Source organism: Dryobates pubescens, chromosome 26 (assembly GCF_014839835.1).
Source record: "Dryobates pubescens isolate bDryPub1 chromosome 26, bDryPub1.pri, whole genome shotgun sequence".
Classification (NCBI taxonomy): domain Eukaryota; kingdom Metazoa; phylum Chordata; class Aves; order Piciformes; family Picidae; genus Dryobates; species Dryobates pubescens.
This window is the reverse complement of record NC_071637.1, coordinates 16,385,395-16,397,457: the sequence shown is the minus strand read 5'-3', so window position 1 is coordinate 16,397,457 and position 12,063 is coordinate 16,385,395. Positions and strand designations below refer to the sequence as shown.

The window sequence follows — 12,063 nt, the reverse complement described above, 5'->3', positions numbered from 1 at the left end:
GGGGGGGGGGGGGGGGGGGGGGGGGAGGGGGTTTCTTTTGGTTGTTTTTGGTTTGTTGCTTTTTTTTTGTTTGGGTTTGGTTTCGTTTCTCTTTAAGTTGTTTCTGTAGGGTTTGAGTCAAGCTGGTGGCTACTTAAAACAAAAAAAAGGAAAAAAAAAAGAGGAAAAAAAAAAGGAAAAACAAAAAGAGGAGAAAAAAAAAAAGAGGAAAAAAGGAAAAAGAAGGAAAAAAAAGAAAAGGAAAAGGAGGAGAAAAAAAAACCTTAATAAAAGAAATTCCTCCTGACTAATACTGAGACTGCACCAAGTCAGATCTCACATCTTCACCGCCCACCCTCCCCTCCCTCACGTGCCATGTGGTGAGCAAAGAAGTACCAGGTTGACCTCACAGTCCTGTAAATATGCACTGAGAGGAAGGAGCTGAGCAGCTGTGAAAATGGTAGAGCAGGAAAAAAAAATACATCACAAAAATATTAAAAAAAAAAAAGGAAAAGAAAAGAAAAAAAGAGGAAAAAAAAAACAAAACACCCAACCAAACAACCAACCCCAACCCAAACCTTGTGGACAAACTCTTGCTCCTTGAGCCCAGAAAAGCGCCCTGGTTCCAGCCCTGCTAACCTCCCCTTGCTGTGTATATATCCTTTGTCCTTCATATGTGAAAGATCTCCAGTGTTGGAATTCTTTTGGTGTAAATAAACATTTGGTTTTATTTATCGAGGTTAGCTTTGAAGTTCCCTCTGTGGAGGAGCTCTGCCCCCCCGGCGGGGGGGGCCCTCGGGGGTCACTAAGGGCGCAGGGGGGGGGAGGCTGCGCCGTGCCCCGCAGGGGCCGCGGGAGCCCAGGGTTCTCATGGCCCTCAGCACCACGGCTTGAAAGGCCTCCAGGGATGGGGACTCCACCACTGCCCTGGGCAGGCCCTTGACACCCCTCAAGGGGAAGAAATGGTTCCTCATGTCCGACCTAAACTCCCCCCTGGGGCAACTTGAGGCTGTTTGCTCTTGTCTTATCACATGTTCCTTGGGGGAAGAGCCCAAGCCCCACCTGGCTCCAGCCTCCTCTCAGGGAGCTGCAGAGAGCCACAAGGTCTCCCCTCAGCCTCCTTTTCTCCAGGCTGCACACCCCCAGCTCCCTCAGCTGCTCCTCCCCAGCCCTGCTCTCCAGACCCTTCCCCAGCTTGGTTGCCCTTGTCTGGACCTGCTCCAGCCCCTCAATGTTCCTTCTTGGACTGAGGGACCCCAGGGTTGGAGATGTGGCATCACTGGCGCCCTGATCTTCTGGCTGCGCTATTGCTGATGGAAGGCAGGCTGCTGGTGGCCTTGGCCCCTTGGGCACACAGTGGCTCATCTTCAGGCACCTGTCAGCCAACACCCCCAGGTCCTTTTCCACCGGGAACAGAACCTTAAGCATTTCTGTACGCAAGTGACGAGAAGGTTGGGCCATGTTGAGAGTCCTCTGAGCGTCCTGTTGCGCGGCAGCCCCAGCGGGGGGTGTTCGCAGCGGGCTCTGAGCTGCACAGGGAGGTTGCACTCGGCTCCGCGGGGGCTGTGTGCACCCCTCCGTTTGCGGCTCCCTCCCAGCTTCGACAGCCGCTGAGCCCCAGGGGAGGCGGGGCCCGAGGGGCTTTCTCACGGGGGTGCCGCTGGCGGATGTGCTACCCCGCCGACAGCGCCGGGAGGAAGCTGTGTCGGTGGTTAATTAAACTCGCTAATTGCCCGCCCGGGGGCCCCGCGTGCCGCGCGCTGCCCGCGGCGCATGCGCGGCGCCGCCCCTGCCGCACGTGGCCCTTCCCGCGCGCTGCGCCTGCGGGCTGCGGCGCTGTGACGTGGCGCGCGCGCCGGTGGCCGATGGGAGGGGGAGGGAAGGGAGGAGCGTGAGGGGCGGGGGGGCAGCGCGCAGCGGGGGCGGGACCGAGACCGAGACCCGGACGGGGAGGGGAGGTGCGGAGCCCCGGTCCGATCCGGCCCGGTTTACCGGCCCGGTTTACCGGTCCGGTATGCGCCGAAGCGTTTGGGGAACATGGCCCGACGGAGCCCGCCGCGCAACGGTGTCGGCGGTCACGGTAAGGGCTGGGCCGCTCCGGGCCCGCAGAGCGGGGGCACGCTGGTGGCTTCGTCGTGGGGTGGGGGCTGGCGCGTCCCCTCTAGGCGCGGCGGCGCCCCCTAGCGGTGGGGCGGGGCTCGGCGCTGTGCTCGGGAGCTGCAGCCGTGGGGACCGGGCCCGGGGGGCAGCCCGGAACCCTTCGCTGTAGAAGTGTCCCTCGGGGCGGGAGAGGGCTCCCTCGCTCGGGCACCCCTGGGGGTGCTGAGAGCTGCCGGGACAGGAGTTGGATCTGCTCGCGATTCATTAATTCCGACAGAATTCTGCCCTTCCTTGTGATTTCTGTCGGCAGAAGTGCTCAAACTTCCCAGCCTGGGCTACGTGAAGGTGTCCCTGACCATGGCAGGGGTTTGGAAGCAGACGATCATTAAGGTCCTTTCCAACCCAAACCATTCCCTGACTCTCGCTAGGATAGCTCCATCCAGGAGCCTCTCTCTGGCTGGGAGTTGGTGGAAACATGAAGTCCTGCTCTGAGGAAACACTTGACACCTGAGCTGGCAGCTGCGTCAGGGAGCAAACAGTTGCAGCCTGGCTTTGCACGGCTGTCACAGCCCCAAACAGCCATCACCTGCTGGGGAGTGTGGGATCCACCCGCGCAGCAGTGACAGCTCCATAGCAGCAGGAGCAGCAGTTTCCTCCCGGGATGGGACTGGTGGGGTGTAGGGGGAGATGTTGTGGAGGGGCCTTGTGAGCCACGAAGTACTCACTTGGAGCACTGTGTCCAGCTATGGGAGCCCCAGCACTAGAGGGACATGGACCTGCAGGAGTGAGTCCAGAGGGGGCCACAGTATCACAGTACTGTGATGGACATAGACCTGCAGGACATGGACCTGCAGGAGTGAGTCCAGAAGGGGCCACAAAGAGGATCAGAGGGCCCAGAGCACCTCCCTTGTGGGGACAGGCTCAGGGAGTTGTGGCTGTTCAGCCTGGAGAAGGCTCCAGGGAGACCTCAGAGCTGCATTTCAGTATCTGAAGGGGCCCTGCAGGCAGGCTGGGCAGGGACTGTTCAGGAGGGCCTGGGGGGATAGGATGGGAGGCAGTGGTTTGGAACTGGAGCAGGGGAGGTTTGGGTGGGACATCAGGAGGAAGTTCTGCACAGTGAAGGTGGTGGAACGCTGGAACAGGCTGCCCAGAGATAAGATTGAGGCCCCATCCCTGGAGACACTCAGGATCAGCCTCGATGTGGCCCTGGGCAGCCTGATCTGGTTGGAGGTGTCCCTGCTGCCTGCCCTTGGAGGGTCCCATCCAACCCAATGCAACGGGTGAGGAGCCCCCAGCCCTGTCCCTGTGGAGAAAGTCGGCTGGGGGTTGTCCTTTCGCTGTCCCTACAGGCTCTGTGCCAGCCCTCCCCTGTCACTTCCCCTGTTGGTGTGCCATGGCTGCGAGGGGATTCCCCTCCTCCCCTCCCCCCGCCCCCCGCTGCTCTGAGCTGCCGCCCACCAGCCGGAGCCTCTCTGCTCTCCTCGCAGACTTCGACGCTAAGAAGAAAAGGAAAGTGGCGGAGATCTACCAGGCTCTGAGCAGTGACCCCATCGACGTGGCGGCGCTGCGGCGCATGGCCATCAGCGAGGGCGGGCTGCTCACCGACGAGATCCGCTGCAAGGTGTGGCCAAAGCTGCTCAGCGTCAACACCGACGACCTCCCCCCGCTCCCAGGTACGCCGCAGCCTGCCGGCCCCCGCCAGCGACTTCTCTGCTCTCCAGGGGGTGCCAGAGCCCTCCGCCAGGCTGCCCGGGGAAGTCTCCGGGTCGTCGTCTGCCCCTGCCCCACCCCGGAGGTGCCACAAAGGCTTCCCAGGGCTCCCTTGCAGGTGTAGAGACCTTCCAGGAGAGCTGGGGAGGGGCTTTTGACAAGGGCTTGGCCTGATGGGAGGAGAGGAAATCGATTGGAGCTTGAGGAAGGCAGATTGAGACTGGAGATCACGAAGAAATTCTTGACAGTGAGGGTGGGGAGGCTCTGGCACAGGCTGCCCAGGGAGGCTGTGGCTGCCCCCTCCCTGGTGTTCAAGGCCAGGCTGGGTGAGGCCTGGAGCAGCCTGGGCTGGTGGGAGGGGTCCCTGCCCATGGCAGGGGGTTGGAGCTGGATGATCTTGAAGGTCCCTTCTATGAATCTATGAAGCCTCAGAGCAGAAGCAGGGAGAATGACCTCCCTGCTGCATCCTGCCTGCATGGTTTATGAGCCTTGGCAGTGCAGCGTCACAGAGCTGTTTGATTGCAAAAGACCTTCAGGATCACCCAGTCCAACCAGCAGCCCAGCCCCACCATGGCCAGCAAACCATGTCCCCAGGTGCCATGGCCACACACTTCTTGAGGGTCCCAAGGGATGAGGACTCCACCACCTCCCTGAGCAGCCTGTTCCAGTGGCTGTCCAAAGAAGCTCCAGGTCCTGTAGAGTCACAGCCTCTGTCAGATGCTGTTCCTGAACCTGTGGCAGCTCAGAGCTGTGACAGGGAGCTCAGCCCAGAGCTGGGGTGAGTGAGGTGCTCAGAGCTGCTGGAAGACACCGTTTCACCCCACCCTGCTCACACAGAGTTCACTGTGCCAGCGAATTCTCCACGTCCATGGGGGGTGGAGGCTGGTCCTGACTTGAGTCCTGCCTCCCAGACTCCCCTGTGTGGTCCCCACTGCATGCCTCACCCTGCCGAGCAAGGAGCTGTTGCTTGCCTCCAACCTAAACCTGCCCCGGTGCAACTCGAGGCTGTTTCCTCTTGTCCTCTCACAACTTTGGAGTTGTGCAGCAAAGCAGTGGAGGAGCAGAGCTGTTCCCAGGCCTGTGGGCAGCGTGGTGGCAGCTGAAGCATTTTAACTTCAGCTCTTTGAAGGAAGAAATCTCCTCTCCTCCCACCGAGGCGCTGGGGACAGGGCTGGGCTGTGAGGTACAAACAAGGGGACAGAGAAGGGGGTGGCTGTGTCCAGCTATGGGAGCCCCAGCACTAGAGGGACATGGACCTGCAGGAGTGAGTCCAGAAGGGGCCACAGTATCACAGTACTGTGATGGACATGGACCTGCAGGACATGGACCTGCAGGAGTGAGTCCAGAAGGGGCCACAAAGAGGATCAGAGGGCCCAGAGCACCTCCCTTGTGGGGACAGGCTCAGGGAGTTGTGGCTGTTCAGCCTGGAGAAGGCTCCAGGGAGACCTCAGAGCTGCATTTCAGTATCTGAAGGGGCCCTGCAGGCAGGCTGGGCAGGGACTGTTCAGGAGGGCCTGGGGGGATAGGATGGGAGGCAGTGGTTTGGAACTGGAGCAGGGGAGGTTTGGGTGGGACATCAGGAGGAAGTTCTGCACAGTGAAGGTGGTGGAACGCTGGAACAGGCTGCCCAGAGATATGATTGAGGCCCCATCCCTGGAGACACTCAGGATCAGCCTTGATGTGGCCCTGGGCAGCCTGATCTGGTTGGAGGTGTCCCTGCTGCCAGCCCTTGGAGGGTCCCATCCAACCCAATGCAACGGGTGAGGAGCCCCCAGCCCTGTCCCTGTGGAGAAAGTCGGCTGGGGGTTGTCCTTTCGCTGTCCCTACAGGCTCTGTGCCAGCCCTCCCCTGTCACTTCCCCTGTTGGTGTGCCATGGCTGCGAGGGGATTCCCCTCCTCCCCTCCCCCCGCCCCCCGCTGCTCTGAGCTGCCGCCCACCAGCCGGAGCCTCTCTGCTCTCCTCGCAGACTTCGACGCTAAGAAGAAAAGGAAAGTGGCGGAGATCTACCAGGCTCTGAGCAGTGACCCCATCGACGTGGCGGCGCTGCGGCGCATGGCCATCAGCGAGGGCGGGCTGCTCACCGACGAGATCCGCTGCAAGGTGTGGCCAAAGCTGCTCAGCGTCAACACCGACGACCTCCCCCCGCTCCCAGGTACGCCGCAGCCTGCCGGCCCCCGCCAGCGACTTCTCTGCTCTCCAGGGGGTGCCAGAGCCCTCCGCCAGGCTGCCCGGGGAAGTCTCCGGGTCGTCGTCTGCCCCTGCCCCACCCCGGAGGTGCCACAAAGGCTTCCCAGGGCTCCCTTGCAGGTGTGGAGGCCTGCGGGCAGCGTGCTGGCAGCTGAAGCGTTTTAACTTCAGCTCTTTGAAGGAAGAAATCTCTCCTCCCACCGAGGCGCTGGGGACAGGGCTGGGCTGTGACGTGCAAACAAGGGGACAGAGAAGGGGGTGGCTGTGTCTGTGTGTGTCCCCCTGCCCCCCAGCAGGCTGTCTCCTGCCTCCCTTGCCCTCTTCCCTTGCAGAGCTCAGAGGTAACCCCCATTCCTCCTCTTCTCAGCAAGGAAGGAGCTGCGGGAGGACAGCAAGGACTACCAGCAGGTGCTGCTGGACGTGCGGCGATCCCTGCGCCGCTTCCCGCCAGGTGAGAGGGAAGGGTCCTGCTCTGGGGCTCCTCCTGCCTCACACCCTGCCCAGGCCCTGCAGCAGGGGATGCTCCACTGCTCCAAGAGCCTGGGTCTAGAAACTCTGTGCCTTGGGAGCTTTACAGCAGCTTCTTAGAATGACAGAACGGTTTAGGCTGCAGAGGGACCTTTGAGATCACTGAGTCCAACCCTAGCAGGGCACCACCAAACCATGGCCCTCAGCACCATGTCTCCACAGCTTTGAAACCCCTCCAGGGCTGGGGAGTCCACCATTGCCCTGAACAGCCTCAGCCAGGCCTTGACAACCCTTTGGGGAAAGAAATTGTTCCTCATGTCCAACCTCAACCTCCCCTGGAGCAGCTTGAGGCTTGACCTGTCACCTCGTCCTTGGGAGAAGAGCCCAACCCCCACCTGGCTCCAGCCTCCTTTCAGGGAGCTGTAGAGAGCCAGAAGGTCTCCCCTCAGCCTCCTTTTCTCCAGGCTGAACCCCCCCAGCTCCCTCAGCTGCTCCTTCCCAGCCCCTTCCCCAGCTTGGTTGCCCTTCCCTGGACCTTCTCCAACCCCTCCATGTCCTTCTTGGAGTGCGGGGCCCAAAACCGAGCCCAGGGTTCAAGGTGCAGCCTCCCCAGTGCCCAGAACGTGGGGGCACAACCCCTGCCCTGCTCCTGCAGGCACTGGTAGGTCACACAGCCCATCCCACCGTGCCCTGCTGCTGTCCCCACAGGTATGCCAGATGACCAGAGGGAGGGTCTGCAGGAGGAGCTCATCGACATCATCCTCCACGTCCTGCAGCGCAACCCCCAGCTGCACTACTACCAGGGCTACCATGACATCGTGGTCACCTTCCTGCTGGTGGTGGGGGACAGGCTGGCCACTGCTCTAGTGGAAAAGCTCTCCACACATCATCTCAGGTACTTGGTGGCCTCAGCTGGAGGAGAGGAGCCACCTGCATGCCCTCATGCCTCAAAGAGAAGCCTGGAAGGCAAAGCCTTGGGTCGAGGCCCATCGTGGCCATCCCCAAGGGGATGCTGCTGCAGCAGTGTGACCACAACACCACATGTGGCTGTGCAGGGAGCTGAGCTCCAGGGAAGGCATAATTGAGGGCTCTCAGTTCATTGCTGGCACCTCCTGCTGCTGAAGAGGCCCAGCCCATGCATTACTCATGCTTCTTGCCCAGCTCTGCTGGTGGGGCCTCTGCAGCTCCTGGGTGCTGCCTCAGCACTCTGCCTCCTGCTCGCTTGGCACAGCCCTGGGCAGGGTGGTTGGTGCCAGCAGTGTCCTGAGCCCCACATCGAGGGATTCTCCCTCTTGTGTGCTGGAATGAGAAGGAACCTCCAGCTGGGGAGTGCTTTGGAGGGGTTCTCCCTCTTCCCCCACGCTGGGGATTAGTTTTGGGAAAGGCTTTGTGGTCCATCTGTGAGCTGGAGGCAGCCTCAGCTGGGGCCCAAGGGGTCGGCTGGGGCCAGGTTTTCAGCCCTGCCTGGCTCAGAGAGGTGGGAAAGAGGCTGGCCCAAAATTCCTGGGGGCAAAGCTGCTCCTTGCAGGGATGTTTGTTTTATCTGCTGGCTTTGCTGGAGGAGCCTTTGCTGCTGTTGTTGCCTGAGGGAGCTCCTCTTGATGTTCCCCCAGGGATTTTATGGAGCCGACGATGGACAACACCAAGCACATCTTAAATTACCTGATGCCCATCATAGACCAGGTGAACCCTGAGGTGCACGACTTCATGCAGAGGTAGGCAGATCTTCCCTCAGAGCCTCCTGGCTCTCCCTTCCCAGCCTCCATCTTCCTGTTCATGGGGCTTTCTGCACCAGCTCAGGGAGGCTGTGGCTGCCCCCTCCCTGGAGGTGTTCATGGCCAGGCTGGATGAGGCCTTGAGCAACCTGGGCTGGTGGGAGGGGTCCCTGCCCATGGCAGGGGGTTGAAACTGGATGAGCTTTAAGGTTCCTTCCAACCCAAACCATTCCCTGGTTCTACAAAGGATAGGCTGGGCAGGTCAAAGCAGAAGCAGGAAGATGAGGGGGAAGGTTCAGCCCAGAGGCCTCTTTCTGGTGTCTCTGTCCAAAGTTTCATGGCCAGGATGCCTCTGAGCACCAAGCTGGCTTAGAAGCCCCCAGAAATCAATAAACCTTGATGGATGGGAAGGAATCAGCATGGCTGGCTGTGCTGCAGGGCTGGGATGTCCTCAGGTCAGTGTGTCCCAGGGGCAGGGCACATCACAGGGGCAGCTTCTCCTGAAAGCAGAACATAGGATCAGAGGATGTGAGGAGCTGGAAGGGACCTCTGGAGATCCTCAAGCCCAACCCCCCTGACAGAGCAGGAGCATAGAATGCAGCACAGGTCACACAGGAATGCATCCAGCCAAGGCTCCAGAGAAGGAGACTCCACAACCTCTCTGGGGGTTCCAGGGCTCTGTGACCCTCCCAGGGCAGAAGTTCCTCCTCCAGCACTCCTGCGCTGGAGTTTCCATCCATCGCCCCTTGGCCTATCCCAGGGTGCAGCTGAGCAGAGCCTGTCCCTGTCCCCTCCCTCCTGACCCTCAGATACTTGTAAACATTTATTGAGTCCCCTCTCAGGCTTTTCCTCTGCAGACTGAGCAGCCCCAGGGCTCGGGCTTGGGCTCTGAGCCCAGCGGGTGGCAGGGGCTGTGCCGTGGCCGCGGGCCGAGCTCTGGGTGCTCAGCCAGCTCTGCCTCCCTCCCCAGCTCCCCAGGAGCGTGTCAGCAGCGGTGCCAGGCTGCTGGCAGCAGCTGCTCTGACAGCCCTTTGTCTCTGCAGCGCGGAGGTGGGCACCATCTTTGCCCTCAGCTGGCTCATCACCTGGTTCGGGCACGTGCTGTCCGACCTCAGGCACGTGGTGCGATTGTACGACTTCTTCCTGGCCTGCCACCCGCTGATGCCCGTCTACTTCGCTGCTGTGGTAGGTGCTGGGCACGCTGGGGGGACCTTCACTGAACCCTTGGGGGCTACCCCTGCTTTGGGGCTGCCAAACCCAGTGCTGCTGCTGCTTGTCCCTGGCTGCACCCCTGCTCTGCAGCGAGGACCCCGGGGCCGGTGACGTCCTGGGTGATGGATCCAGCAGAGCTCAGGGCAGCCTGGAGATGACCTCATGGAGAGGACCTCCGCTGATGGGCACTTACTGGGGTGCTGGGGAGCCTGGCTGGCTGAGGACAGCCCTGTGCTGGGTGTCCAGCAGTCCTTCCTCCTATGGGAGATCCAAACACATCTCTGCTTAAGGGCAAGCCACCGAGTTAAGCCCTGCTGGGGTTCTGACTTGCCAGGCTGAGCTCAGAAGGTTGACCTAACACCCTGGGAAGGGCTTTTCATGGCCTGAGTCTCAGGAAGAAGGGTTTGGTGTTTCTTCTCCCTGGGATAGGGCTGTCCTTGGTGTTTCTTCTCCCCAGTGAATGCTTCCCTGTGGTGTGTCTCCTTGAGCTGGGGCAGGTCTTTGGGCTGGAAGTGACATGTGGGTCTCTTCCAGCTCTGCAGTGAGTTACAAGGAGGCACCCCTCCTCCCCCAGCTGTCCTCAGTGCTCTCCCTCCTCTCTGCAGATTGTGCTGTACCGGCATCAGGAAGTCCTGGACTGTGAATGTGACATGGCCTCTGTCCACCACCTCCTGTCCCAGATCCCCCAGGACCTTCCCTATGAGACTCTGATCAGCAGAGCTGGAGACCTGTTTGTCCAGTTCCCACCATCTGAGCTGGCCAGGGAGGCAGCCCAGCAGGCGGAGCGGTGAGTGCAGGGTGCTCGGTGTGTTCTCAGGCATCGCAGCAGGCTGCCCGGGGAGGTGGTGGAGCCACCCTCCTTGGAGGGCTTCAGGAAACCTGGGGACATGGTTTAGTGGTGGTGTTGGGTTGATGGTTGGACTGGAGGGTCATAGAATCATGGAATTGTTAGGGTTGGAAGGGACCTCAAGGCTCAGCCAGTCCCAACCCCCTGCCATGGGCAGGGACACCTCACACCACAGCAGGTTGCTCACAGCCACCTCCAGCCTGGCTGCAAACACCTCCAGGCAGGAGGCTGCCACCACCTCCCTGGGCAGCTTGTGCCAGGCCCTCACCACCCTCATGGGGAACAACTTCTTCCTCACATCCAATCTCAATCTACCCACTTGTGGTTTTGCTCCCCCCCAGGCTTATCCCTCCCTGACACCCTCAGAAGTCCCTCCCCAGCTCTCTTGTAGCCCCCTGCAGATCCTGCAAGGCCACAATTAGGTCTCCTCAGAGCCTTCTCTTCTCCAGACCGAACAGCCCCAACTCCCTCAGTCTGTCCTCACAGGAGAGCAGCTCCAGCCCTCTGCTCATCATGATCTCAGCTTTTCCACCCTGACCCTGTGATTCTCCACATCCTCTTGGTGACTGATGAAGATCTGGAGGTGTTCAAGGCCAGGCTGGATGAGGCCTTGAGCAACCTGCTCCTAGCAGCAGGTGTCCCTAACCGTGGCAGGGGGTGGCTGGGGCTGGATGATCTCCCAAGGTCCCTTCCCACCCAAATCTTCCTCCCTGGCTGCCGCTGTAGCCGGGGGACCCTCCCTGACCCCCTTCTCCTGCCTGCAGAACTGCGGCTTCCACGTTCAAGGACTTCGAGCTGGCGTCAGTGCAGCAGAGACCGGACACTGTGTTGAGGCAGCGCTTCAGGGAGCGGCTGCGGGAGCGGCTGCGGGGGGAGGAGAGGACAGAAACCATCCTGGCCAGGCCCAGGGCCAATCGCTTCGTCAAGCTGGCAGTGATGGGGCTGACGGTGGCCCTGGGGGCGGCCGCCCTGGCCGTGGTCAAGAGCGCCCTGGAGTGGGCACCCAAGTTCGAACTGCAGATCTTCCCCTGAGGGAGCCGCAGGAAGAGGCCCTCCCTGCCAGCTCCTCCTGCCCGCTGGGAAGGGCTGCTGGAAGGACACAGCCAGAAGCCACCTGGCCCTCCCTGCCAGCTCCTCCTGCCCGCTGGGAAGGGCTGCTGGAAGGACACAGCCAGAAGCCACCTGGCCCTCCCTGCCAGCTCCTCCTGCCCGCTGGGAAGGGCTGCTGGAAGGACACAGCCAGAAGCCACCTGGCTGCAGATGAGCCTTTTGTCCTCTCGGCCTTGGCGACGGGAGACCGGCAGGAAGCAGCCCGGCAGGAGCCTTCCCACACCTCCTCTCCTTCGGGTGCAGGGGTGAGCAGACACTGCCACTGTCCCCCGAGGAGCCAGGGGGGCAGCGAGCTGGGCTCTGCAGCTGACTGCAGGAGCAGAGCGCCACGTGTGGGCTGTGCCAAAGCCATCCTGCCTGGCATGGGCAGCGGGAGCGAGGGCAGGGCCTGCCCTGCGGGAGGGCAGCAGTGCAGGGCTTGGGGAGGATGAGAGCAGGGGGGGTTGCACTCCTGCAGCACAGGGCAGCCCTCTGGCTCTGCACCCAGCTTCACCAGTGGCCTGACCCTTTCCCTTTCTTACTGGCAGCCTCTGGGTAGAGCCAACCCTTCCACAAAGCCCTGCTCTGGGCTTCTCTCCAGCTCCTTTTGCTTCCACATCTTCCCAGCCTGATCTGCTCACGGGAGAGAGGGCCAGGAGCAGAGCAGAGGGAGCTCAGCTCTTGGGCACTGGGGCTCCTTGGCTGGTGGCTGTCCCTTGGGTGACTGAGGTGGGACCTCGCCCCGGCCGGGGTAA

General features: G+C 61.3%; 1 protein-coding gene across 1 annotated transcript; it reads left to right on the top strand.

The window, feature by feature from the left end:
• The first annotated feature begins 1,919 nt into the window (after positions 1-1,919).
• TBC1D20 (TBC1 domain family member 20) lies at positions 1,920-11,495 on the top strand. Its single transcript, XM_054173412.1, has 9 exons — positions 1,920-2,059; positions 3,567-3,752; positions 5,757-5,942; positions 6,345-6,428; positions 7,154-7,340; positions 8,059-8,160; positions 9,204-9,345; positions 9,978-10,159; positions 10,984-11,495. Exons 1-9 carry the CDS (start codon positions 2,017-2,019, stop codon positions 11,249-11,251), a joined length of 1,380 nt encoding a protein of 459 aa, XP_054029387.1. The 5' UTR covers positions 1,920-2,016; the 3' UTR covers positions 11,252-11,495.
• The last annotated feature ends 568 nt before the right edge of the window (positions 11,496-12,063 follow it).